At 40.0% G+C, this 26,027-nt stretch overlaps 1 protein-coding gene across 10 annotated transcripts in view; it reads left to right on the forward strand.

Annotated features, from left to right (window-relative positions):
• Positions 1-26,027, forward strand: part of CDCA2 (cell division cycle associated 2) — a 51,156-nt gene that overhangs the window by 1,863 nt on the left and 23,266 nt on the right. For 5 of the 10 annotated variants that reach the window (XM_060155694.1, XM_060155693.1, XM_060155701.1 and 2 more), the window contains exons 2-9: positions 328-391; positions 484-657; positions 1,748-1,893; positions 14,936-15,086; positions 16,312-16,508; positions 18,306-18,393; positions 23,479-23,741; positions 25,774-25,858. In XM_060155694.1, the coding sequence (XP_060011677.1) occupies positions 328-391; positions 484-657; positions 1,748-1,893; positions 14,936-15,086; positions 16,312-16,508; positions 18,306-18,393; positions 23,479-23,741; positions 25,774-25,858 (1,168 nt within the window). Of the gene's footprint in view, positions 1-327; positions 392-483; positions 658-1,747; positions 1,894-8,710; positions 8,782-14,935; positions 15,087-16,311; positions 16,509-18,305; positions 18,394-23,478; positions 23,742-25,773; positions 25,859-26,027 lie in introns of those variants that run through there. The other 5 variants (XM_060155697.1, XM_060155695.1, XM_060155699.1 and 2 more) reach the window with 5 other exon arrangements.

Raw genomic sequence — 26,027 nt, forward strand, 5'->3', positions numbered from 1 at the left:
GATTTCTGGGGCCCAGCCAGACCTCCTGAATTAGAATTTTTGGGAATCCGCAAAACCGCTTCTCCAACAGGGTGCCTGGATGATTCTGATGTTCGCTAAGGTTGGAAAGCCTTGGCTTTATTGTATGGGATCTGCTTTGTTTCATCCCGAGCAGCAGTTTCCTCCATTTCTCTTTAATTTGAGCTCCAAAAGTAGTCTCTTGGCATCCGTTTTCGTGCCAGTATAGGTTGTATTAGAATTCAGTCTTGAAAGAGGATCTCGATCAAATCACATTAATCTTGGAGGTGGGGTTATTTTTCTTTTTTCTTTCTTCTCTCTCTTTTTTAGATGGATGATAGTTCAAAAGACAGCAAGCCCCTTGAAACCAAGGAGTCTGCTATTAATAACGCTGGTAGGTAGTGACCTGTTGTTTCTTTGTGAAATTTAAGGTTTAGGTGTTTATCTTGATAATGATGTTTAGACCCTACATGTTGTCTGTTTCAGAAGATACCTCTTTCATTTTGGGAAATGGGAAGCTTGTAACTCCTCACAAGCCTGCAGCTGAAGTGACTCCTAATCGTTGCATGTCAGATGCTTTTCAGTCACCTTTGAACTTTTCCACAGTAACTGTGGAGCAATTGGGAATTACACCTGAAAGTTTTGTAAAGAACTCTTCAGGTAAGAGATGTTCTTCTTCTATTGCAGTGCCTTTAAAAGTTGAAAAATTAAACTCTATTTTGTTCACTTACCCTGTGTATCTTATTACTTTATCTAAATTGATTGACTCTCAGACTTGCTGGATCAGGGAGATCAGGGTCCCAGGGCACCCAGCATGATACTGTTCCTAAGTCACAGCTACGCTCCAGGCCCAAACTGGAAAAGGACATGTGTGCGAGTCACTCTTTGACCCGACACATGGGATACAGGAGTGTGTATGTGAAAATAGTAATACATTTTATGGTCATGTATGGTAAAAATGAGAGAAAGTTGAAGGGCAATTAAGAAAATATGACATTGAAAGACTGGGGCATACCTCTTTCAAAATCTCAAACAGAAAATTGACTCAGGCTAATCTCCCTTATGGAATAGAAATGAAATTCACCTGTGAAGTCTGATTTAGCTGAAGAAACAAATAATGGGAATGGAATTAGAGAATAGAATTTAGAAATGGAGGGTAATGGGGGACTTGAAAATCAGGGGGCACTAGACTAGTAATACCTGATGGAGACAAGACCGAAGTGGATGCCAACCTGTGTTCCCTTCTCAAGAACATCATTCTTAGACCTTCAAAAAGCTAGACTGGTTGGAATTCAGGGTAGTGTGCTGAAGGTAGACAGGTATCTAAGAGAAACAAATTATTTTGAACAATTGAGGATGTGAGAGTGTGTGCCTGGGGGGAGATCGTCCTTGGGGATCAGAAAAAGAAATTTTGAGTCCAAAGCAATCCATTACCAACTCTGTGCAGGAGGTAAGAAACAAAAATGAGACCTGTTAATTCAAATGTATTCATGCATTTGTTCCACAACTTTTTGATAAACACCTGCTATGTGCCAAGCACCTCTCCAGGGGCATGGAATAAATCAATAGACAAAACAAAGGTAGCTACCCATCTGATAATGTGTGCACAATTTTGCCTGTACTTTTCCACTTAGATCCCTGTACGATGCGTTCATCATATTCTCTCTCAGGCTGGTGGATCATGGGTATTCAGGGCATGATTACTGATTGCCTTGTTGTGTTCCAACTTACAAAAGAGTTTTTATTATAGGAAAGTCATCATCCTACCTTAAAAAATCCAGACGACGCTCTACAGTTGGTGTTCGGGGCTCTCCGGAAACAAACCATCTAATTCGTTTCATTGCCCAGCAGCGGAATTTAAAGAATGCTTCTTTGACCAAGAATTCCCCTTGTCAGGTATGGTTTTGTTTTTTAAGTTCCATCATGAATTCTTCTAGGAGTATGTTTTGCTCTGTTAGAAAGCTTTTGTACAGAGTTGGTACTCTCCAGTGCACCTCATCCGTTTTGGATCTGGAGAGAGAATATTTTCTCTGTGTCTTAACAGAGATTGTGCGCTTAGTTTAAATGTTGATGTTGAGCATGGTTCTGTTAAAGGCTATGAGATCCTGGATAGAAGTGGTGTTCTGGAGGCGCTTTCTGTTTTATTTTGCACACTTTTGTCTAGTTCATGTCTGTTTTTCTCTAATGAGGTGAGGCAGTGTTTTCCGACCTTTTTCTTTTAATATTTTGTCTGTAAGTGTCTAATACTTTTGTGACTACTGTGTGTTGACATGTAGGGGCAAGAGTTCCCCGCACCCCCACCAAAATGTATTTGGGATAACCTTGTGGAAAGGAGCGAAGTGTTTGTTGATGGGGAAGTATTTAGATATTTTTGCAGATTTTTATCAGAATAATACATGCTTCTAAAAAAGTCAAATAGTACAAGACTTGCTACGAAAGACAGTCCCGGGCTTGCCCTTCTTTGGCTCGTTTGGCTCTTTTGGCATGGGCCTTCCTATTTTAAAAAGTACTTTTATTGCCACTTCTTTATTTTTCATTTTAGACCCTGTGTATACATGAGGCTGTTTAGTGCAGTGCAGGACTTCTCAGAAATTATCTGAAATTATCTGCAGATTCCTGGGAATACCTGAGTCCCATCCAAGAGGTCCATGAGGTCAGACTATTTGTTGAAACAGCACTAAGGTGTTATTTGCCCTTTTTCACTGTGTTGATGTTTGCACTCATGGTGTAAGAGCAGCGGTGGTTAAAACTGATGGCATCAAGCAATCATTTTACCTTCAACCCTGTTTATCGTTTACAGAAAACAATAATAAGGCCAGTTTCACTTAACATCCTTGATGAAGCAATAAAAATTATACATTTTATTAATTTTCAACCCTGGAATATTATGTGTGACGGGAAGTAGACACCAGGCATTTCCAAAGTATATACCGAAGTGTGGTGGATGTTTCCAGGAAAGTTATGGATATGATTGTTTGAGCTGTGAGTTGAACTAGCCACTTTTTCATGGAACATCGTGTTTATTTGAAAGAATGACTGACAGACATGGTTAGTCAGACTTGGGAACGTGGCTGGCATTTTCTCAGAAATGAACAGTGAACCTGCCACTTCAAGGAAAGCCAGATATTTCTTACCAATGAAAAAAATTCGAGTTTTTGAGAGAACATCAGAATTTTGGAAAACTTGTATTCATGACTGTGATCTTACTTGACAGCTTCCCAATGGCTGCACTTTTCTGATGGATCAGTGGGGATATTAATGTGACGTTTGGATATTGCACAGTAAAATATGTTAACATTTGGAAGATACACATAACTGAGTGAACCAGTATTTTCTACGCGACCAGTACATGCAAATTATACCCTCAAGTTGCAGGATAGGCCCATGGATTTTAACATAACAATATGAAAAGTTCATTGATAAGATTTCATATTTGACATTGCAACTGTTTAAGAAATCTTCATTGAATTTTGTGTTGCATTAAAGGATATCCACAATTCTGGAAAAGCTGTTGAAATATTCTTGATAGATATAACAAACGTGAACTAAGAGTCTTTGGTGTGCTCAATAATTCTTTAGGGTGTAAAAACTTCTTGAGAACTGTGTTAGGGTATATGGGAACATGGCCTGTGGAGCTGTATTGTCGGCGTTTGATTCTAGGCTTTATTATTAGTTAATTGTGACTTTTGGCAAATTACTTGAATTTTCTGTTCCAGTTTCCTCATGTATAAAACGGGGTGATAATGTAGCAGGGGTTTTATGAGGTTGAATAAATTAATAGATACGAAGTACTTACAACTGTGCCTGGAACATGGTATGTTTTATGCTATCATTGTTGTTATTTCTGTGAAAAATGAGGATTTTGCTCTCACATCTCCTAGCCATAGCTGTCCTGACACTTTCCTCTTCCTGCCTTCCTACCAGTACAACCAATTACAATTTGTGTTTAAATTAGGGTTTAGTATGTATTATCTAACCCTATAGATATTTTTCATGAATTGCCATATGGTGTGTTAGGGCCGTATTTCCTTTCTTGCATGATTTTTGTTTTTCCTGTGATTAATAAGTACTTTTTTTTTTTTGGTTTAGTCTTTTAATTTATCATGATGGACTATCTTTCACTGTGCATTGTTGAGGACATTATAGTTTTGTTGAAGTTTTCTTCCTTATTTCATGGGGTCTCATTTTGCTACCTAATTATTTTAGGTTCTGGCTCATTCTCAAATCTTTCTTCAGATGCCTTGTGATCCTTGACTCTGTTCACATTTGAAGGTGCGACACTTTAAAAACTGACTGGGAGCTAACTGTGTGTGGTCTGGCTCTGTTGGCTAGTGGATTTCCATGTAGGACAACGGGGCCACTTTTTCAGTGAAGGAACTCCCAAATATTAGAATCCTGTGGGTACTTTCTCTTTGGCAGATCTGTTTTCTTTGAGGGAATTCCTGGGGATGTAAACCTGAGCCCTAGAACCGTGGAAGGCAAATGTGGAAAGTGGCTGGAGGTCATTGAGAAGACTTAGACAAACTGTTTTCAGTACAGGGCCTCCTATCCTTAGCTGTTTAGATCTCATAGAGTCCTAAAACATAAAGGTTCCCTCCAAAACATAAAGGTTCTTTGCTATTTGTGGAGAGATCTGTGGGTTCAAGTGCTACTGATACAGCTTCAGCATTGCCCTGGACCCTTGTTTCAGACATATTGAATATCTGATGCTTTAGATAACCTGAGCCTTTCTGGGGGTCTCTAGCAAGTCTGCTTGTTTCCTGTTATCAGACCACCCTAAGGAGCCCCTGTCAGTTTCAGCTTTCTCTGGACTAAGTCGGTTTTTGTTTGGTGACATTCCATATCTGCTGTTGATTTTTCTTTTTTTTTTTTAAGGATATACATACATATATGTACATAAACACATCCCCACACACATCATATGACTGTACTTATTAAAAGAATTACTGGAATATATAGTTGTAGTATCTAGCATTGAGATATTCAAGAATGAAAACAAGAGTAGTGGAGGAAAGATGAGGGATATATATTGCAAAATGATCACCGCACATAGTTACAAATTCTTTTTTCCCTGTGATGAGAACTTTTAAGATCTACTCTTTTAGCAACTTTCAAATATGCAATACAGTATTATTAATTATAGTCACCATGCTGTACATTATTTCCATGACTTATTTATTTTATAACTGAAAGTTTATACCTCTTGACCCCCTTCACCTATTTTTTACATACTCCCAACAACCAGCCACCAATCTCTTCTCTGTATTTATGAGCTTGGTTTGACTTTTTTGTTTTCTTTTGTGTGTTTGTCTTAGATTCCACAGATAAGTGAGATCATATGGTATTTGTCTTTCTCTGATTGACTGACTTAGCGTAAGGCCCTTGAAGTCCATACGTGTTGTTGCAAATGGCAAGGTTTCATTCTTATGGCCGAATAATATTTCATTGTGTATATACCACAATTTCTTTATCCATTCATTCATCAAGCGACAATTAGGTTGTTTCCATATCTTGGCTGTTGTAAATAATACTGTGTTGAACATGGGCGTACATATATCTTTTTGAGTTACTGTTTTCCTTTGATTAAGCACCCAGAAGTAGAGTTTCTGGATCATATAGTACTTCTTAATTTTTTGAGGAACCTCCATACCGTTCTCCATAGTGGCTGCACCAATTTGCATTCTGACCAACAGTGCACAAGGGTTCCCTTTTCTCCACATCTTCACCAACACTTGTTCTCTCTTGTGTTTTCAGTAATAGCCATTCTGACAGGTATGAGGTGATATGTCATTGCGGTTTTGATTTGCATTTTCCAGCTGATTAGTAATGCTGAGCACCTTTTCATGTACCTGTTGACCATCTGTATGTCTTTGGAAAAATGCGTATTCAGATCCTCTGCCCATTTTTTAATCAGATTGGTTTTCTGCTGTTGAGTTGAAGTGAGTTCTTTTTATATTTTGGACATTAACCCCTTATCAGACATATGATTTGCAAATTTGCTCCCGTTTGTGCAGAAGCTTTTTAGTTTAATATAGTCTCACTTGTTCGTTCTTGCTTTTGGTGCCTTTGCTTTTGGTGTCAAATCCAAAAAATCATCACCAAGACTTATGTCAAGTTGCTTATCACCTGTTTTCACCTAGGAGTTTTACAGTTTCAGGTCTTATGTTCAAATCTTTAATCCATTTTGTGTATGGTGTAAGATAATGGTCCAGTTTCATTCTTTTTTGTATCTGTTCAGTTTTCCCAACACCATTTATAGAAGAGACTGTCCTTTTCTCGTTGTATAGGCATACCCCCTTTTATTGTGCTTTACTTTATTGTGCTTTGCATTTCTTAAAATAAATTTATTTATTTATTTTTGGCCGCGTTGGGTCTTCGTTTCTGCGCGCGGGCTTTCTCTAGTTGGGGCAGGCGGGGGCCGCACTTCGCTGCGGTGCGTGGGCCTCTCACTGCAGCGGCCTCTCTTGTGGAGCACGGGCTCTAGGCGCACGGGCTTCAGTAGTTGTGGTCCGCAGGCTCTAGAGCGCAGGCTCAGCAGTTGTGGCACACGGGCTTAGTTACTCCATGGCATGTGGGATCTTCCCGGGCCAAGGCTCGAACCCATGTCCCCTGCATTGGCAGGCAGATTCTTAACTACTGTGCCACCAGAGAAGACCCCCTTTTTTTTTTTTTTTTAACAAATTGAAGGTTTGTGGCTACCCTGAGTCAAGCAAGTCTACTGGCACCATTTTTCCAACAGTATTTGCTCACTTTGTATCTCTGTGTCACATTTTGGTAATTCTTGCAATATTTCAAACTTTTTCATTATTATCTTTTATTATTATATCATATCATTACTATTAAGGTGATCAGTGATATTTGATATTACCATTGTAATTATTTTAGGGCGCCACGAACTGCACCCATATAAGATGGCGAAAATTGATAAATGCTGTGTGTGTGTGTGTGTGTGTGTGTGTGTGTGTTCAAACTGCTCCACCAACCTGCCATTCCCCCATCTCTCTCTCTCTCTCCTTAGGCCTTCCTATTCCCTGAGAATAACACTATTGAAATTAGGCCTCTAACTGTTCAAGTGAAAGGAAGAGTTGCACATCTCTCACTTTAAATCAAAAGCAAGAAATTATTAAGCTTAGTGGGGAAGGCATGTCAAAAGCTGAGATAGGCTGAAAGCTAGGCCTTTTGGCCAGTTAGCCAAGTTGTGAATGCAAAGGAAAAGCTCTCGAATGAAATTAAAAGTTCTACGCTAGTGAACACACGAATGATGAGAGAGCAAAACAGTCTTACTGCAGATATGGAGAAAGTTTTAGTGGTCTGGATAGAAGATCAAACCAGCCACAACATTCACTTAAGCCAGGGCCTAATCAAGAGTATGGCCCTAATTCTCTTCAGTTCTATGAAACCTGAGAGAGATGAGGAAGCTGCAGAAGAAAAGTTTGAAACTAGCAGAGGTTGGCTCATGAGGTTTAAGGAAAGAAGCCGTCTCCATAACATAAAAGCAAGGTGAAGCAGCAAATTATCCAGGGGATAGATCTAGCTAAGATAATTAATGAAAGTGGCTACACTAAACAACAGATTTTCAATATAGATGAAATAGCTTTACATTGGGAAAAGATGCCATCTAGGGCTTCCATAACTAAAGAGTAGAACTCAATGCCTGGCTTCAAAGCTTCAAGGACGGGCTGACTCTCTTGTTAAGGGCTAATGCTGCTGCTGGTGACTTGAAGCTGAATTCAAAGTTGATTTACCATTCTGAAAATCCTAGGGCCCTTAAGAGTTTTGCTAAATCTATTCTGCCTGTGCTCTAAAAATGGAACAACAAAGCCTGGATGATAGCATATCTGATTACAGTATGGTTTACGGAATATTTTAAGCCCTCTATTGAGACCTACTGCTCAGTGAAAAGATTCCTTTCAAAATATTACTGCTCATTGACAGTGCACTTGGTCACCCAACAGCTTTGATGGAGATGTACAATGTGATTCACGTTGTTTTCATGCGTGCTAACACATCTATTCTGCAGCCCATGGATCAAGGAATAATTTTGATTTTCAAGTCTTATTATTTAAGATAAACATTTTGTAAGCCTATAGCTGTCATATATGGTGGTTCCTCTGGATCTGGGCAGAGTAAATTGAAAACATTCTGGAAAGGATTCATCGTTCTAGATGCCATTAAGGACATTCATGATTCACGGAAAGGGATCAGAGATCAAAATATCAACATTAATAAGAGTTTGGAAGAAGTTGATTCCAACCCTCGTGGATGACTTTGTGGGACCCAAGACTTTGAGGGGTTCAAGGAAGTAACTGCAGATGTGGTAGAAATAGAGAATTAGAAGTGGAGCCTGAAGATGTGACTGAATTGCTGCCATCTTATGATAAAACTTTTAAATGGATGAGGAGTTGCTTCTTATGGATGAGCAAAGAAAGTTCCTTGAGATGAAATCTATTCCTGGTAAAGATGCTTTGAAGACTGTTGAAATGATGACAAAGGATTTAGAATATTACATAAACATAGTTGATAAATCAGCTGCAGGGTTTGAGAGGATTGGCTCTAATTCTGAAAGAAGTTCTCCTGTGGGTAAAATGGTGTCAGACAGCATTGCATGCTACAGAGAAATCGTTTGTGAAAGAAAATCAATCTATGTGGCAAACTTCATTGTTGTCTTATTTTAGGAAATTGCCACAGACACTCCAACTTTGAGCGGCCACCACTCTGATCAGTCTTTGAGGCAAGACCCTCCACCAGCAAAAAGATTGCTGCTCACTGAAGGCTCAGATGATGGTTAGCATTTTTTAGCAATAAGGTTTTTTAATTAAGATATGTACGCTGTTAGACATAATGCTGTTGTGCACTTAATAGAATACAGTATGGTGTGAACATAACTTGTATATGCACCGGGAAACCGAAACATTTGTGACTTGCTTTACTGCAATATTCACTTTATTGTGGTGACCTGGAACCTAACCCACAGTATCTCCAAGTTATGCCTGTAGATTCTTGGTTCCTTTGTTGTAAATTAATGGAGCATATATGGGTTGGCTTTTTTCTGGGCTCCCTATTCTCTTCCATTGACCTATGCCTCTTTTTCTGTTTTGATTACTATAGTATTATAGTTTGAAATCGGGGTGCATGATGCCTCCGGCTTTGTTGTTCTTTCTCAAAATTGCTTTGGCTATTCAGGGCCTTTTGTGGTTCCATACAAGCTTTAGGATTGTTTGTTTCATTTCTGTGATAAATACTGTTGGAATTTAGACAGGGATTGCAGTGGATCTGTAGATTGCTTTGGGTAGTATGGACATTTTAACAATATTATTTCTTCCAGTCCATGAGCACAAAATATCTTTCCATTTATTTGTGTCTTTTTCAGTTCCTTTCATCAGTGTCTTATAGTTTTCAGGATGCACGTCTTTCAGTTCCTTGGTTAAACTTATTCCTAAGTTTTTTATTCTTTTTGATGAAGTTGTAAATGGGATTGTTCTCTTAATTTCTCTTTCTGATAATTATTTGGGTGTAGAAACACAACATTTTTGTATGCTTATTTTGTATTATGCAATTTTACTGAATTTGTTTATTCTAGCAGTTTTTTGGTGTAGTCGTTTTCTATATATAATAGGTATCTGCAAATAGTGACAGTTTTACTTTTCCCTTTCCAGTTTGCATACTTTTTTTTTTTAATATATAATTTATTTTATTTATTTATTTTTGCTGTGTTGCGTCTTCATTTCTGTGCATGGACTTTCTCTAGCTGTGGCAAGCGGGGGCCACTCTTCATCGCGGTGCGCGGGCCTCTCACTATCGCGGCCTCTCCTGTTGCGGAGCACAGGCTCCAGACGCGCAGGCTCAGTAGTGGTGGCTCACGGGTCTAGTTGCTCCACGGCATGTGGGATCCTCCCAGACCAGGGCTCGAACCCGTGTCCCCTGCATTAGCAGGCAGATTCTCAACCACTGCGCCACCAGGGAAGCCCCCCTCATACCTTTTATCGTAAATGTATGTATGCACTTCCCATCCTCTATAAGTTCCCAATAGATTGGTTACATCAGTATTCGAATGTTTACATCATTATGACCATGTATGTTATTCTGACCTGTTTTTCCTTATGCATTTGTCTTACTCTGTCCCTTTAACTCTTCCTAGACCCCCATGGCATCCCATTCCTATGCCTGTCCATCACAGCAAAGCTCCTTGAACAGCCATCTGTCCAGTCTTGCTCCACTTCCTTCCCTCCATTCTCTCTGCTGTAGCCACTCCAATCGGACTTTTGTTTCTACCACTCCATTGAGAAGACTTTTGTCTTTGATCACAAATGGCCCACATCTTGGCCAAGACAAAGATTAAGTCTAAGTTTGCATCCTACGCAACCTTGCCTCAGCTTTTGACTGAGTTTAGCTACTCCCTCCTTGAAGCGCTTTCTTTGTTTCTGGGATACCACACTGACCTGATTTTCTTCCTGTGTCACTGTCATCCATTCCTGTGTTTCATTTGCTTATTCCAGGCCTTCCAGTTTTCCCCTCACAAATGCTGAGCTCCCCAGGGCTCTCCTCTGCCCCCTTTTCTTTGCTTTCCTTAGGTAAACTAATCCTTTGCTATGGCTTTGAACATCATCTATAGGCTGATGACTCAAATGTCTAACAGTGGCCCAGAGTTCTGTAGAGCTCCAGACTTAGATACCCAGTTGCCTATTCACCATCTTCCTTTGGGTGTTCCAGTAAGCATTCCGAGTGTTACACGGCCACAGCCAAACTTCAGGTTTCCATCCCCCACGAGATCCTCCGGTCAACTTCCTCATCTCAGTACACGCTGCCGTCCAGTCGCTCAGGCCAACAACTTACCAATCTTCCTCGGTTCCTTCCTTTTTTTTTCCTTTTCATCTCCCACATCCAACCCATTATTACCTTTCGGCTTCATTTCAGAAACCTATCTGTAATTCCTCATGTCCCCCAGCTCCATTGCTACAACCCTAATGTGATTTCTACCTGAATCACCAGCTGCTTCTTCATAACTGGTCTCCTTATTTCCCTCCTTCCCTGGTCCATCCACCATCCCACAGAGCAGTCAAAGAGATACTTTTAAAGAATGAATCAGATCATTCACTCTGCCTCTTAAAACCTTCCCGTGGCTTCCTGTTATGCCGTGAATTAAACTCAAACCCCATCTTGAAGCCTTGAGTGCCCTCCCCGATCTGAGCCCTGCCTATCCCTATTCTCAGCTCACCATCTCCTGCTGTTTTCTGGGCACGCGGGCCTTCTTCCTGCTGCATCCTCCTTCCACCTCAGGGCCTTTGCTCTTGTTCCGGCTTGTTCTTGCAGAATGCCTTCCTCCCCCAGTATCTTCCCTTAACTACCACTTTCTGTTTCAGTTCCAACTCAGATGTTACTCCTGACAGAGCGCTGTCCTGACTCAAGTAAAGCAGCACTGTTATTACTAAATCACACTCTTTTTTTGCAGTACGCGGGATCACCCCTTTTTTTTTTTTTTGCCACACTCCTTTTTTACCTTCTCAGTGGCACCTCTCGTACCTGAAACTATATTAATATGTTTTCAGAGTTTCACTCTAGAATGTAATTTCCCCCTGTATCCTGAGCCCCTTGAATAGTTTCTGGTACGTGGAAAGAATGTTGACTGACCGATATAATTCCTAAGACAAAAGCATCAAAAATGCAGTACGTTTTTGAATGCTTCCTTTACTTTTTGTATATGAACATTGTTCTCTTTCTCCGTCAGGAAACAGAGAAACAACAATTTTTAAAATAAATTTATTTATTTATTTATTTTTGGCTGTGTTGGGTCTTTGTTTCTGTGCGAGGGCTTTTTCTCTAGTTGCAGCGAGCCAGGGCCACTCTTCATCGCGGTGCGCGGGCCTCTCTTGTTGAGGAGCACAGGCTCCAGACGTGTAGGCTCAGTAGTTGTGTCTCACGGGTCTAGTTGCTCCGCGGCATGTGGGATCCTCCCAGACCAGGGCTCGAACCCGTGTCCCCTGCATTAGCAGGCAGATTCTCAACCACTGCACCACCAGGGAAGCCCAGAAACAATTTTGACTGGGGAACCTTTAATTTGTTTAAAGCAGTATTTCAAAATGCTCCAAATTCCTAGCACATTGAACCTAACCCTCCTGTGTTCAAATATAAGTACAAAAAATGTACATTCAACGTAAATTGTATGACTTTGGGATAAACCCTTTCTTTCTCTATATCTCAGTTAGGTAAGAGTTGACCACCAGCTTTTTATAAACGTTATGTGCCGTTTATGTCGTAAAGGTTTATATCATCAATGATATTTGAATTTTAAATGTTGTGTTATTATGCAACAGAGTTTGCTTTATGAAGGTATTTAACTGGGAATAGAATCCAGTGTGTGAGCAGATTCACCATCAAACATGGCTTCAAGATTTTAACTGATTTTTCTCCATATGATATTCTAAAGGGAGGTAATTTTTTTACTTTACTTTCGCCTCTTAGCATAATTTTTTTAATTGGTATAAGCTCCAAATCAGTGGAAATATGTTAGTCTAAATAATAAAGGGGGAAAAAAAAACCCTAGAGAACCTAACCAGTAAATTATTTTACAGGTGGCAGAACTGTTAAATTGTATATTGCTTACACTTGTCTGGCACTTCTGTCCCTGCTAATACCAATTTAATTTGACCACTCTTTGGTTGAAATCCTGTTAGCAGGGTTTCCAGAGAGCTCCTGTGCTTAGACCATTTTTTTAACTATTTGACTTTGTAGTTTCAGTGAATGGCTAGCTTTTAGCTCTAAGGAAGTAAGCTCCCATGACATCAGGAAGATTTAGCTGGGGGGTGCCAGAGGGGAGAGGGTATATGTGGGTGGGTGTCGAAGCTACTTCAGGACATCTGTATATTGTTCTGGCCCCTGGGGAGAGGGTGTGTCTGGATGGAAATGAATAGAGACTAGGTTGGATGGAACTAGTTATGCTGAGACCTACATGTGACAAAGGTGCCATGCAGATCATTTTCTAAGGATATTTTTGGAAAACTTTGGTAAAATTTCCAAATAGACAAGTTCTTCCTATCCCTTCTTCCTTAGCCCTGTCTCCAGGATTTTGATGCTTTCTTGTGATCTCCGTATAGTCTGTCTCTCTCTCTCTTTTTTTCTTTTGTTGTTCTTATTGGGTAAACTCTTTGCTAACTGTACAGACATAAAATTCTTACTACTGATTTTAATTTTTATTTTGTATACAATTTTTAAAGGTTACACTCCATTTAGTTATTACAAAATATTGGCTATATTCCCTGTTTTGTTCAATACATCCTTGTAATGTGTCTTACATCCAATAGTTTGTACCTCCTATTCCCCCACCCCTATATTGCCCCACCCCAGCCCCATAACAGCTAGTTTGTTCTCTATATCTGTGAGTCTGTTTCTTTTGTGTTAGACATTCACTGGTTTATTGTGTTTTTTAGATTCCACATATAAGTGATATTATACAGTATTTGTCTTTCTCTGTCTGACTTATTTCACTTAGCATAATGCCCTCCAAGTCCATCTTTGTTGCTGCAAATGGCAAAATGTCATTCTTTTTTATGGCTGAGTAGTATTCCATTGTATACATATACCACATCTTCTTTATCTGTTGATGGGCACTTAGGTTGCTTCCATATCTTGGCAATTATAAATAGTGCTGCTATGAACATTGGGGATGCATGTATCTTTTCAAATTAGTGTTTTTGTTTTTTTCAGGTGTATATCCAGGAGTAGAATTGCTGGGTCATATGGTAGTTCTATTTTTAGTTTTTTGAGAAACCTCCATACTGTTCTCCACAGCGGCTGCATCAATTCACATTCCCATCAACAGTGTACGAGGGTTCCCTTTTCTCCACATCCTCGCTGATGTTTGTTATTTGTGGTCTTTTTTGTTCTTTTTTCTTTTTTTTTGCGGTACGCGGGCCTCTCACTGTTGTGGCCTCTCCTGCTGTGGAGCACAGGCTCCGGACGCGCAGGCTCAGCGGCCATGGCTCACGGGCCCAGCCGCTCCGCGGCATGTGGGATCTTCCCGGACCGGGGCACGAACCCGTGTCCCCTGCATGGACTCTCAACCACTGCGCCACCAGGGAAGCCCTGTGATCTTTTTTTTTTTTTTTTTTGGCCACGCCACAGGGCATACAGGATCTTAGTTCCCAGATCAGGGATTGAACCCGCACCCCCTGTGTTGGAAGTCCAGGGTCTTAACCACTGGACCACCAGGGAAGTCCCTATTTGTGGTCTTTTTGGTGATAGCATCCTGACAGTTGTGAGGTGATATCTCATTGTGGTTTTGATTTGCATTTCCCTGATGATTAGCGACGTTGAGCATCTTTTCATGTGCCTACTGGCCATCTGCATTTCTTCTTTGGAAAAATGTCTGTTCAGTTCTTCTGCCCATTTTTTAAGGGATTAATATCCAACATACGTAAACAACTCGTACAGCTCAACATCCATATAGTCTCTTAAACTGGCCTCTCAAACATTTTGTGTGGAACCTCTTTCCCTTTCACATTTGATTCGCTGAGGCTATCTCAGGTTATGGACTCTCAGTTATAAAAGAGCGTCCTTAACCACCCCTCCCCCCACCCCCAGAAAGAATCCTTTTAAAGATTGTCAAGCCCTCAAATAATTGGGATGTGTTTTGTCTGGGTGCCTTTTTAAAGTGCTTTCTATCTCCTCCAGATTTCTCCTGTCTGGTCCATGGGCTTGTCAGTATCAGTACTGGCCAGCCTATAGCTCCACATTTATACTTCCCATGTAGCTATTGCTCTTTGCTCAGATTAAGGAGGAGAGAGGAGAAACGAAGACGATGGCTGTACACCGATTATTCAGACTAAGAGTGTGTCGTTCACGGGAGGAGAGGCTCTGCTCTATTAACTTATTACCTCTGCTCTTCGAAAAGCCTGTCTTTGGTTTGATTTATAATGTCCTCTGTGCTTCTGTATTTTAACAGGGCAGCCCTGTTTTGTATCGAAATGTTCATTCTTTAAGAGAACAAATATCTGCCTTCCAGTCAGCTTTTCACTCCATAAAGGAAAACGCGAAAATGACTGACTGTCCTGAACTCTCAGAGACGGAAGGAGAATTCAAGATCACAGGCTCAAGTGAGTAGAAAGAAGGGCTTTAGTATTTATTCAGACCATGCTCAGTATAAAGATTTAGTTCTACAGTCTTTTCTGAGTAGAGCTGTATTTTTCAATAGGGCCTACCATTTAAAATTTGGGACATTTCACACAAAAATCTGGATTTCTGGTTTCTCTTGAAAAAATATAGTATCAAGCACTCCTGAGCCTACGTCTTACATATCCACGTGGCCACAATTAAGGGCTAAGTGTTATAATGTCGAAGCCAGTGGGCTCATTTCATCTTTAGAATAGGGCACATGGTAGATTTGAGTGCACAAACCTTGATTTTTTAGAGGATTATTATTAAGTTTGGCAAGCATTTAAATGAATACCAGACTCCCAACTCTGATATTATAAACAGATATGTTCAGCCTGACATCATAATAGCCTGCCATATTCTTTACCATAACTTTTAGATTGTAATTTATTTGGTAATTTTTTTGTCACTTTTGATTTTCTAATTGCAAAGCATTTCAAACACCAGAACTAGACAAAATCTTGGTCTTGCTGTAACCACCATAACCCTAAGGTTCCAAATGGTTTTGTTTGCTTTCTTGAACTATCTTCAAGTACATTTCAACACCTCCTTGGGTGCAGGGCATTGTTACTCAAGACAAATCCAGTTCATCTACCTCTGCAGTACATGACCTGCTCCGATGTACTCATTTGTATTTGTCATTTGTAACTTTCCTATTTTTCAGTTTTTATCTGAGCTTTTAAATATTTTATTTACATCATTACTAAAGTTCTGTAGACAATTAAATTCCCTTTTTGTACCTAGGAAGAACTGTGGCTGTATTTTTCATAAAATCATACACGGTCAAAGTAGAACCAATATTAGAACATAACCACATCCTTTAAAATGTTCAAAAGAAAAGGTTTCATTCTAAACTTAAAAATAGAATGAGATACTATATCAGGATTGCAAATGTATCTTGGCGTATCTTTGTGCATTTTAAAGTCTGAAAAAGGTCAATTCTAATAATTAAATTTTTATCTTTTTAGCAGTCATGTTCTTTTACTTTTCAGTTAGATTTCCCTTTTGGAATAAAAAATGTACTACTAGAGTTTTCATTGATAAAGTATTTAGGCTCAAGCATTAAATTTTACTAAACTTAGGATGTACACAATTTTCAAATGATGCTGTAAAATAAAATATTGAAGGCCTGTGTTGTTTTGTTTTTATTTTGTCTTGTGTACCTAGCCAAAAAGGAAAGTCTTGGTGAATGTCAACAGTGTGAGTTCCCTGCAAACTTGTCATCCAAGCGACAGAGAATATCCTCTCCGAGCAGCTCTAATGGAAACCTAACTGATGCCTTTGGTCTCCAGATACACAATGTTGCTGCTTTTCCCAATACAGATAGACAGTGTGCTGTTGAAACTTCTGCAAATCTCTCTGAGGTAATTCACTTACTAGAAACATAGGAAAATGAAGCTTTGGATTTCTGGCTAGTCACTTTTAGGACTGACTGTCAAGGCCCTTTTGCAATTATAGTACTTATGTATTGTGGTATTTTAGCTAGGTTTTAAATTGTGTGTGTGTGTGTGTGTGTGTGTGTGTGTGTGTGTGTGTGTGTGAGAGAGAGAGAGAGAGAGAGAGAAAGAGAGAGAGAGAGAAATTTCCTCCTTGCTAAATTTTTTTTGTGGTTGGTTGGCTTATTGGTTATTAGAGACAGTTTTGATTAACATGCTGCTTTTGATATGAAAAAGACTTTATGAAAAGATGAAGCCCTCTGGTCTTCTATTATTTGAGGTATTGTTGTAGATACCAATCGTCCAATGGTGAGAAAGTCACAGTCCTGCCCTTGAACAGCTTTTTGTCTGCTGGGAGAGACAGACATATGAGCACCTAATTTACACAGAACTGGTAAATGAGGCGAGGATGATACTTGGGCTCTACCCCTCAGGTCTGGAGGTCTGGCATTTCTGCCTTGCTGCCCCTCACTGGTTTAATACTGGCTGGAAAGCATGGTGCCCTTTCGCAATTTCTCCCTTGCTCTCCCCACTGCGTTCAAGTAGCTGTAGGGATTTTTTTGTTCCTTATAACTACCTAGAGGCTGTCAACATCATCAAAAGATGGTAACCATCGTGAACTAAATAATACTGTTAAGTGACCTCCCTGGCGGTCCAGTGGTTAAGACTCCTCGCTTCCACTGCAGGGCGCTCTTGTTCGATCCCTAGTTGGGGAACTAAGATCCCACGTGCTGCACGGAGCGGCCAAAAAAATGTATATAGTAATAATAATAATCATACTGTTGAGGACCCTTGCCCTTCACACAAATGTAAACGGGGATCTAGTTCTCGCACGACCCTTAGTTCTGGTTGGATACAGCAGATTTCTGTTTTTTAGTGAGAGAAGACACCTAATACCGGTAGAGTGGAAGCTTTTTTCCTGCACCTTCTCTGTCATGTAGATCCAGTACATGTCCTGTTGACCTTATCTGGACTGGCTTAATAAATGCTTGATGGTCATTAGGGTTGACCATCAGGGCCCCCGTGGGTTTCATGTATATCTCAGAGTCGCTTATAATCTCCACTCCCTCTGCTCTATTCTAGTAGATATGGAATCATCATCTGACAATAATTTTTCTTATCAGAACCTCCATTAATTTTTGGCCATACACCATGATTTACAAGTGGTTTTTACATTAATATGAGTGTCTTTTTCTATCCTGGCCATTGATGGTTTTCCTTTTCTAGCTATTGATACCTTCTGTTGTTTGATTAGTCATTATATTTTTCTTTATTTTGAGAATTTCCTCTTTAAAGAAAGCGTTGGCTGGTCCGAATGCAGTGGTGTTTACAATTAATTGATCACAGCCAGTTACAGATTTCTTTGTTCCTTCTTCACTCCCACTGCATCACTTGACTAACCTTAAAAAAAAAAAAAAAAAAAGAGAGAAAAAAAAGAAAGCAGTTAACATAGTTTTCTAGACTTCAAACAATAAGACAGCAAAAATGTGTCCTATAAACGTTTCCTAGAGAACTGAAAATTGTTGGGTAGGATGTTTGGAGGTTCCTAATATAGGATTCCTATATACTTCCTTAAGAATTAACTAGATAATGAAGGCGATGGATTGATTGATTTAATATCAGATTTCCAGATAATCTATAATGCTTACTCAAATCTTTATAAAAATATTAGTAATCCTATAAGTAATAAAATTTAATACTTCTTTACTCTTATTTTTCTCCAAGAAATCTTCTGAATCTGGTTTAAATCTACAGTCTGGATGTTTAGTTGGAGAGTATCCTCTACTTTCAGAACTCACAGAGGCTTCAAGTGGTAAGTATTTCATTTTTCCTTAGTACATGTGCCCATTCACCCATTGAAATGTTTGTTCAATAGACATTTATGCTTGGTTTACCTATGTGCTAACATTTGGGAAAACTAAAACTGTTCCTTACATTTTAGGAGCTCATGGTATATTAGAAATGTTTTAGAATTCTTGTTACGTGAGAGATGACATTTTCTTTTTTGAATTACTACCAATAAGAACTAGTGAAATATTTCCAAGCTGATAGAATGTATTATAAAGGATGGGATTATACCAATAGCTCATGCAGCTCAATATCAAAAAAAACAACAACCCTATCAAAAAATGTGTAGAAGACCTAAATAGACAGTTCTCCAAAGAAGACATACAGATGGCCAGTAGGTACATGAAAAGATGTTCAACATCACTAATTAGTAGAGAAATGCAAATCAAAACTACAATGAGGGCTTCCCTGGTGGCACAGTGGTTGAGAGTCCGCCTGCTGATGCAGGGTACACGGGTTCGTGCCCCGGTCCGGGAAGATCCCACATGCCGCGGAGCAGCTGGGCCCGTGAGCCATGGCCGCTGAGCCTGCGCATCCGGAGCCTGTGCTCCGCAACGGGAAAGGCCACAACAGTGAGAGGCCCGCATACCGCAAAAAAAAAAAAAAAAAAAAAAAAAACTACAATGAGGTATCACCTCACACCAGTCAGAATGGCCATCATCAAAAAGTTTACAAACAATAAATGCTAGAGAGGGTATGGATAAAAGGGAACCCTCCTACATTGTTGGTGGGAATGTAAATTGGTGCAACTATGGAGAACAGTATGGAGGTTCCTTAAAAAACTAAAAATAGAGCTACCATGTGATCCAGCAGTTGCACTCCTGGACACTCCTGGACATATATCCAGAAAACACAAAAACTGTAATTTGAAAAGATTCAGGCACCCCAGTGTTCATAGCAGCACTATTTATAATAGCCAAGACATGGAAGCAACCTCAATGTCCATCAACAGATGAATAGATAAAGACATGGTATATGTATACAATGAAATATTACTCAACCATAAAAAAGAATGAAATAGGGCTTCCCTGGTGGCGCAGTGGTTGAGAGTCCGCCTGCCGATGCAGGGGACATGGATTCGTGCCCCGGTCCGGGAAGATCCCACATGCCGCAGAGCGGCTGGGCCCGTGGGCCATGGCCGCTGAGCCTGCGCGTCCGGAGCCTGTGCTCCACAACGGGAGAGGCCACAACAGTGAGAGGCCCGCGTACCGCAAAAAAAAAAAAAAAAAAAAAAAAGAATGAAATAATGCCATTTGCAGCAACATGGATGGACCTAGAGATTATCATAAAGTCAGAAAGAGAAAGACAAATACCATGTAATATCACTTATATATGGAATCTAAAAAACTGATACAAATGAACTTATTAACAAAAACGAAAGAGTCACAGTCATAGAAAACAAATGTATGGTTACCAAAGTGTAATGGGGTGGGGGAAGGGATAAATTAGGAGCTTGGGATTAACAGATACGCAGTACTATATATAAAATAGATAAACAACAGCGTCCTACTGTATAGCACGGGGAACTATATTCAATAGAAAAAGAAAGAATAGGATCTCTAAACATTTAACAAGTATATTTTGTTAGAGAAAACACTACACATGATTTTTTTGGTTTTTAAGTGTGTGAAAAGGGACCGGCATTCAATATGCTTGTATTGAATGAAAGTCACCATAAGGTATTAGGTTTACTTTCAACATACCTGTGTCTTTATCTTTAAGTAAAACTCTTGTATATGTATAGCTGGCCCTTGCTTTTTTGTCAATCCTGAGAATTTCTGCCTTTTAATGGGCATATTTGGTGCATTAACCTTTCAAGTCATTATTGAAATGGTTTTATTTAAATCTGTCATTAAAAAAAAATTTTATCCACACGGCTTGCAGAATCTTTGTTCCCTGACCAGGGATTGAACCCACTCCCTCAGCAGTGAAAGTGTGAAGTCCTAACCACTGGACCACCAGAGAATTCCCTAAATCTGCCATTTCTTTCACATATTTTCTGTTCTATTTTTTGTTTTCCCTCCTCTCGTCTATTGGGCTTATTTGAAATTTAGAAATCTATTTATCCATTACCTTCTAAACTATACCTCATTGCATCTTTTGGTTCTTTTTGTTTTAATGGTTACTGTAAGGACTGTGGTATATACATCCTTAGATTTTCACAGCCTTCTTAGAGCTAATATTGTACAACTTCAGGTGAAATACAGAAACTTTACAAACTGTACAGATCTACTACCTCTCCTCCCACCCATGTCTTTTATGGTCCTTTTACACTATAGATGTCATCTATACTATATTTATATTCATTTTAAACCCCACAAGATAAGGTTTTTTTGGTTTAAACAACCATGTGTATTGGGAAATATGTGTATATTGGAAATAGCCTCTTATAGTTACCTAGATAGGTACCATTTCTGGTGCTTTTCATTCCTTGCTGAAGATTTAAGTTTCTGTCTGGTATCATTTCCTTTCAACCTGAAAAAGAACTTCCTTCAGCATTTCTTGTGGTGCACATCTGCTCTGACTTCTTAATTTTAATCATGCGATGGATGAATGGATAGATGGGGCAGAGAGCAGGGTTATGAGTTTGTTACCTGGATGAAATAGGATGCTTTTGCCTTCAGCAATTCTTACCAATTCTCTTGCTTTACTCTCATGCGACTTTGTCTTAGGAGTGACATATTCTTTGACAGTGGTTATAGAATGTGTGAAGTATGGTCATTAAAAACTGTCATCATACCTAACACCTCCCTGTACACTCTGTCTTCTTGGGAACATCACAACAAGGGCCAACGTATCCCATTTTAACACCCCTCTAGGCCCTAAGCAGGAACATTGTATAAGATAGGAAAAGACAAATCTCCCATAGGCGGTGGGGCCTTGATTAAAGGAGTCTAGTGCTGGTTCCAGTGTTTTATTTTAAGCTGGTTATCTGGTGGCACCCCAGAGGTTATTATATCTCAGACGGTGCACCTTTAGGAAGAGGGAAGAGGTCTTATAAAGTGGGATACTTCAAAAACAAACACACACATAGAAAAAGAGCTCAGATTTCTGGCTACCAGAGGCCGGGGAAGGGGGAAGGGTGAATTGGAGGAAGGCAGGTAAAAGGTAAAGACTTCCAGTTATAAAATAAATAAGTACTAGGGATGTCATGTACAACATGATAAATATAATGAACACTGCTGTATGATATATATGAAAGGTGTTAAGAGAGCAAATCCTGGGCTTCCCTGGTGGCCCAGTGGTTGAGAGTCCGCCTGCTGATGCAGGGGACACAGGTTCGTGCCCCGGTCTGGGAAGATCCCACATGCCGCGGAGCAGCTGGGCCCGTGAGCCATGGCCGCTGAGCCTGCGCGTCCAGAGCCTGTGCTCCACAACGGGAGAGGCCACAGCAGTGAGAGGCCCGCGTACCGCAAAAAGAAAAAAAAAAAAAAAGAGAGCAAATCCTAGGAGTTCTCATCACAAGGGAAAATTGTTTTCTATTTCATGTTGTATCTGTATGAGGTGGTGGATGTTCACTAGATTGACTGTGGTCATCACTTCGTGGTACGTGTAAGTCTGATCATTATGCTGCACACCTTGTATCAATAAAACTGGAGGGAAGAAAAATAACCCCTCTAAATACTGACGCCTATAAAAAAAACCTGTTACCCTTCAAACAGAAACAACAGAAAAAGAATAAATAAAATGCAAGTCACACTATGTCACTCCCCTCAGAATCTCTCCCTGGCCTCCCAGCATACTTAGGATAGAATCCAGTCCATCCACTTCCTACTAGGCCGCACCTGACCTGGTCCTTAGCCTTGACTCTGAGCCTGTGGCTTAGCTGTCTTCTTGCTGGCTCTGTTCCAGTCACTCTGGCCTTGCCCCACCTCTTATACGCCAGGGGCACTCCTGTCACTGGTCTTTGCACTTGGCTTTGAGCGTATGTATAATCTTCCCTAGACACACGTGCGGCTCGCTTCCTCACTGTGGTCAGGTGCCTGCTCAGCAGGCTGTCCTTGAACTCACCTCCACCCCTCCCATACCCTAACCCTATCTCTGCATTATTCTCCTTAATGGCATGGGTTACTGCTTGTTATTATATGTACATTTCTTTAATTTTTATATTAAGATGCCTGTAGATTCACATGCAGGTGTAAGAATGAATCCATAGGAAGAAAGCCTGTCCACCCTTCCCCCAGTTTCCCCAGTGGTAACATCTTGCACAACTGTAATACAGTGCACGACCAGGAAATCAACACTGATACAGTCCACTGACCTCTTTGGTCAGATTTCACCGGTGTTGCATGCACACGTTTGTGTGTATATTTGGTTCCATGATTTTATCACAGGTGTAGACTCACATAACCACACTGCAGTCAAAATATATCGCAGTCCCATCACACGGTCCCTCATGCTACCCTTTTACACAGGCACAGCTACCTCCTTCCCTCTGTGCCCCCCAGTTACTATATTTTATGTTGTCTATTTGTCCTCTGAGGCCATGGGGGCTTTATCTGTGGTGTTTATATCTCTCGCAAAGTGCCTGTCACACCTTAAGCGCCCCGTATATATTTGTTAAATGTCAATCATCAGGCAATGCTCTCTTGTGAGAATTTGCAGGGGGGAGCCTTGCCTTGCTTGGGGGCACATACAGCATGTTCATTTTTTTATTTGATAGTCGTTCTCCTCAGCATTCTGTCCTTTCCCTCCCAGTACCCTTGCGTGCTGAAAATGCCTCTGACTCCACCAATAAAATCAGTCATGATTCATTGTCTGGCTCAAGTTAGTTTCATGGTGCAGACCATAGGTGTCGTGAGTGGAAGCAGATTAACAGTTAATAGTTGAGCCGTGGGGGCCTTCTTAGATTTCCGTGGAGCCAAGACACCTTACTCACTGTTGCCCTCAGTGGTCAGATTTGAAATAAAAGCTGTGGCCAGTGCCGCTTCTCTTTGTTTTATGTCTCCAAGTGAAATCCCAGATGCTACTCCTCAAGCAGGATATCTTAGGGTTGAATTTCTGAAAAGGTTGTTATTCCTTTTGTAAATACTTACTACTTTTGTTGTAGAACAGACTGACTCAGATGTCTGCCACCTCTCATGTTTACACCTCTGTGTTGAAGGAATCCAGGTCGCTGACTCTGTAGAGGGCAAAAGATCCAGCGATGCGGTTTCAGTTGACAAATTTACAGAAGTGAGTACAGACATGGCTCCTGAAGCCAGGTCGCTGGTTACTCCACTGCGCCAGAGGGGCATTCCATCCTCTGAGACCTTCGTACTTCGTTCTGTGCTGAAGAAACCTTCTGCAAAGCTGTGTCTAGACAGCCTGCAGGTCAGTATAGAGCTACATTTCCTAAAGCAAGTTGAATAAAAATTCATTTTGGTTCAAAGAAATACCTCTGAAATGTTATGTAATACTGGCCTAACAGGAAATGTCTTTTTTTTTTTTAACTCAGTTTGGAATATAGTATGTTGAATTTAATATAGGTAGACCATATTTTATAAGAGTTTCGTAAGTTATTAATGTGTGAGTTTGTTAATTATTTCCACCAAAAATGTCTGCTTTTCAAGATACCTCTTACAGGCGAGCATCTTTAAGTTGAGCTAGTATGAGAAGAGAGTAGGTTGATGGGAGCTAGCTGGCATTTATTGAGTACTTCCAGTGAAGGTTCTGGAATATATGATGTATGTGCAGCAGCAGTATCCAAGAAAGGTATTAGCCCCATTTTACATAAACTCAGGCTTGAAGTTGTTAAATGAACCCAGACGAATCTGATGTTAAACATCCATGACAGGCTGTAAACACTCTGAGAGGTTGAGAGGACGGCTCTGGGGTCACAGTGCCCGGTTTCATTCGCTGACGCTGAAGTTTAAGAACTAGGTAGATTAGTTAACCTTTTTGTACCCTGGTTTCCTTATCTATAAAAGGACAATATTAGTAACTTCCTTACAGGGTAATTTGAGCATAAAGTAGGATAATAATGTGCAGTTAGCACCAGTGCCTGGCAAATGATAATTACACATTTTGTTGTTGTTCTTGACCATACAGCTATACCTATAAATCTGTCTTTAAAGCCAAAGTGAACTAGACTACCTTCTATCTACATGGATATATGGTCAGTTGTTATTTTTAAATGTTTTAACAATTTTTCTGGTTAAAGAGCTTGATTTGGGTTTCTATACAGCACTGCTCATTTTTATCTTTTATTTGTTTTATCTTCTCCTCAAAGAAGAGACTTAGCGTCTTAATGATCTGTGTAACTCTTATCAATTAACAGTGTTAATGTAGCAGAAACATCAAGTCCTGCCACTAAAATCATATGAAGACTTTCACAACTAATGGTCTTCTTGCTCAGCTGCCCAAAGCTTGCAAGTGTATTCTGTTTGAGTTGTTGGATAACTTTCATGGTAATAATGAAAAGTAAATCTAAACGTTAACATGAACTTTGTTGTATAAGTTCACTTATTTCACAAATACAGATGTGAGCATTTTCCTGGTTGGGAAAATGAAGCTGAGTCTCAGGAGATGCTTGATGAAGGAGGTTTGTTTAGGGCAGGACTGTTTCTTAGAGAAGGGGCTGCTCTTGGGATGGGTGTGCTGGAGAAAATGACCAGCTCTAGAGAACAAGGGCTGGTCAGGGCTTAGGATGAGACGGGACAAACAGATGGTGATTTGGAGGTGCCTCTCAGCCACCCACAGCCCCGGCTTTCGCCCAGTTTGCTCCAGTGGCCCTGTGTTTGGGCTTGCCCCTCCTGTTCTTCAGGATTCACATTGTCCTTTCCTCACCAGCTTGCTTACTCTATAATCTTCTGGAGAAGCACAGAAGGACAAATGCTACTTTCTTTGCTTGTTCTAACTCAGGAATATAGTATCGTAGACTGGAGATTTATACACTTATAAAAGGTGTGGTTCCCATGTCTAAAAGACAAAACACCCTATTATGCCATGTACATATTTGTTTTTTTCTTGTTGTAGTGGAATTCTTATACTTTAGACCATTTATATAGTCTATCTCGTTTGACACCATCCAGAGTACACTGTAATTCTGGCCATTCACATTTTCCTTCAAGTCACTTGCCAGGTCAAGAATGAGGGAATGAATTTAGCCCACATTGTGGATTTCTGTGCTTTAATTTTGGCCTGAAACTATTTACTAAAGTATTATGATAGCTAAGGAACCCAGTTTTTCGTTGTGGCTAATATCATGACATTTTAAGTCAGATCAACTATGAAAGTAAAGGTAATCTGCAGTACTATGTAGTATCTACCCTTGGCAGGAAAAAAATTCGAAGTTGTCGTTCTTAATGTCTGTGTGTATGTATTTATATATGTAAAATTATTCATCAGTGTTTATTTTATTTAGGAACACCATGACAACCTCTGTGATGGTGGGACTCATCCAAGCTTAATCTTAAATCTTGCAAACTGTTGCAAAGAACGAAAAGCAGGTAAGAAATTCAGATTTATTTTGAAGCCTGAAGATATCATTTGCTTGTTACGAAAAAAACCTGAGGTAGTATGTAGTATTTTCAATGATCTACTAACGCCTGATGCTTCTGAAATTACATGGGAATGAAGAAGAGTTGGGAGGGATGGACCCTCTGTTGAAGTTTCAGA

This window comes from Lagenorhynchus albirostris, chromosome 7 (assembly GCF_949774975.1).
Source record: "Lagenorhynchus albirostris chromosome 7, mLagAlb1.1, whole genome shotgun sequence".
Classification (NCBI taxonomy): Eukaryota; Metazoa; Chordata; class Mammalia; order Artiodactyla; family Delphinidae; genus Lagenorhynchus; species Lagenorhynchus albirostris.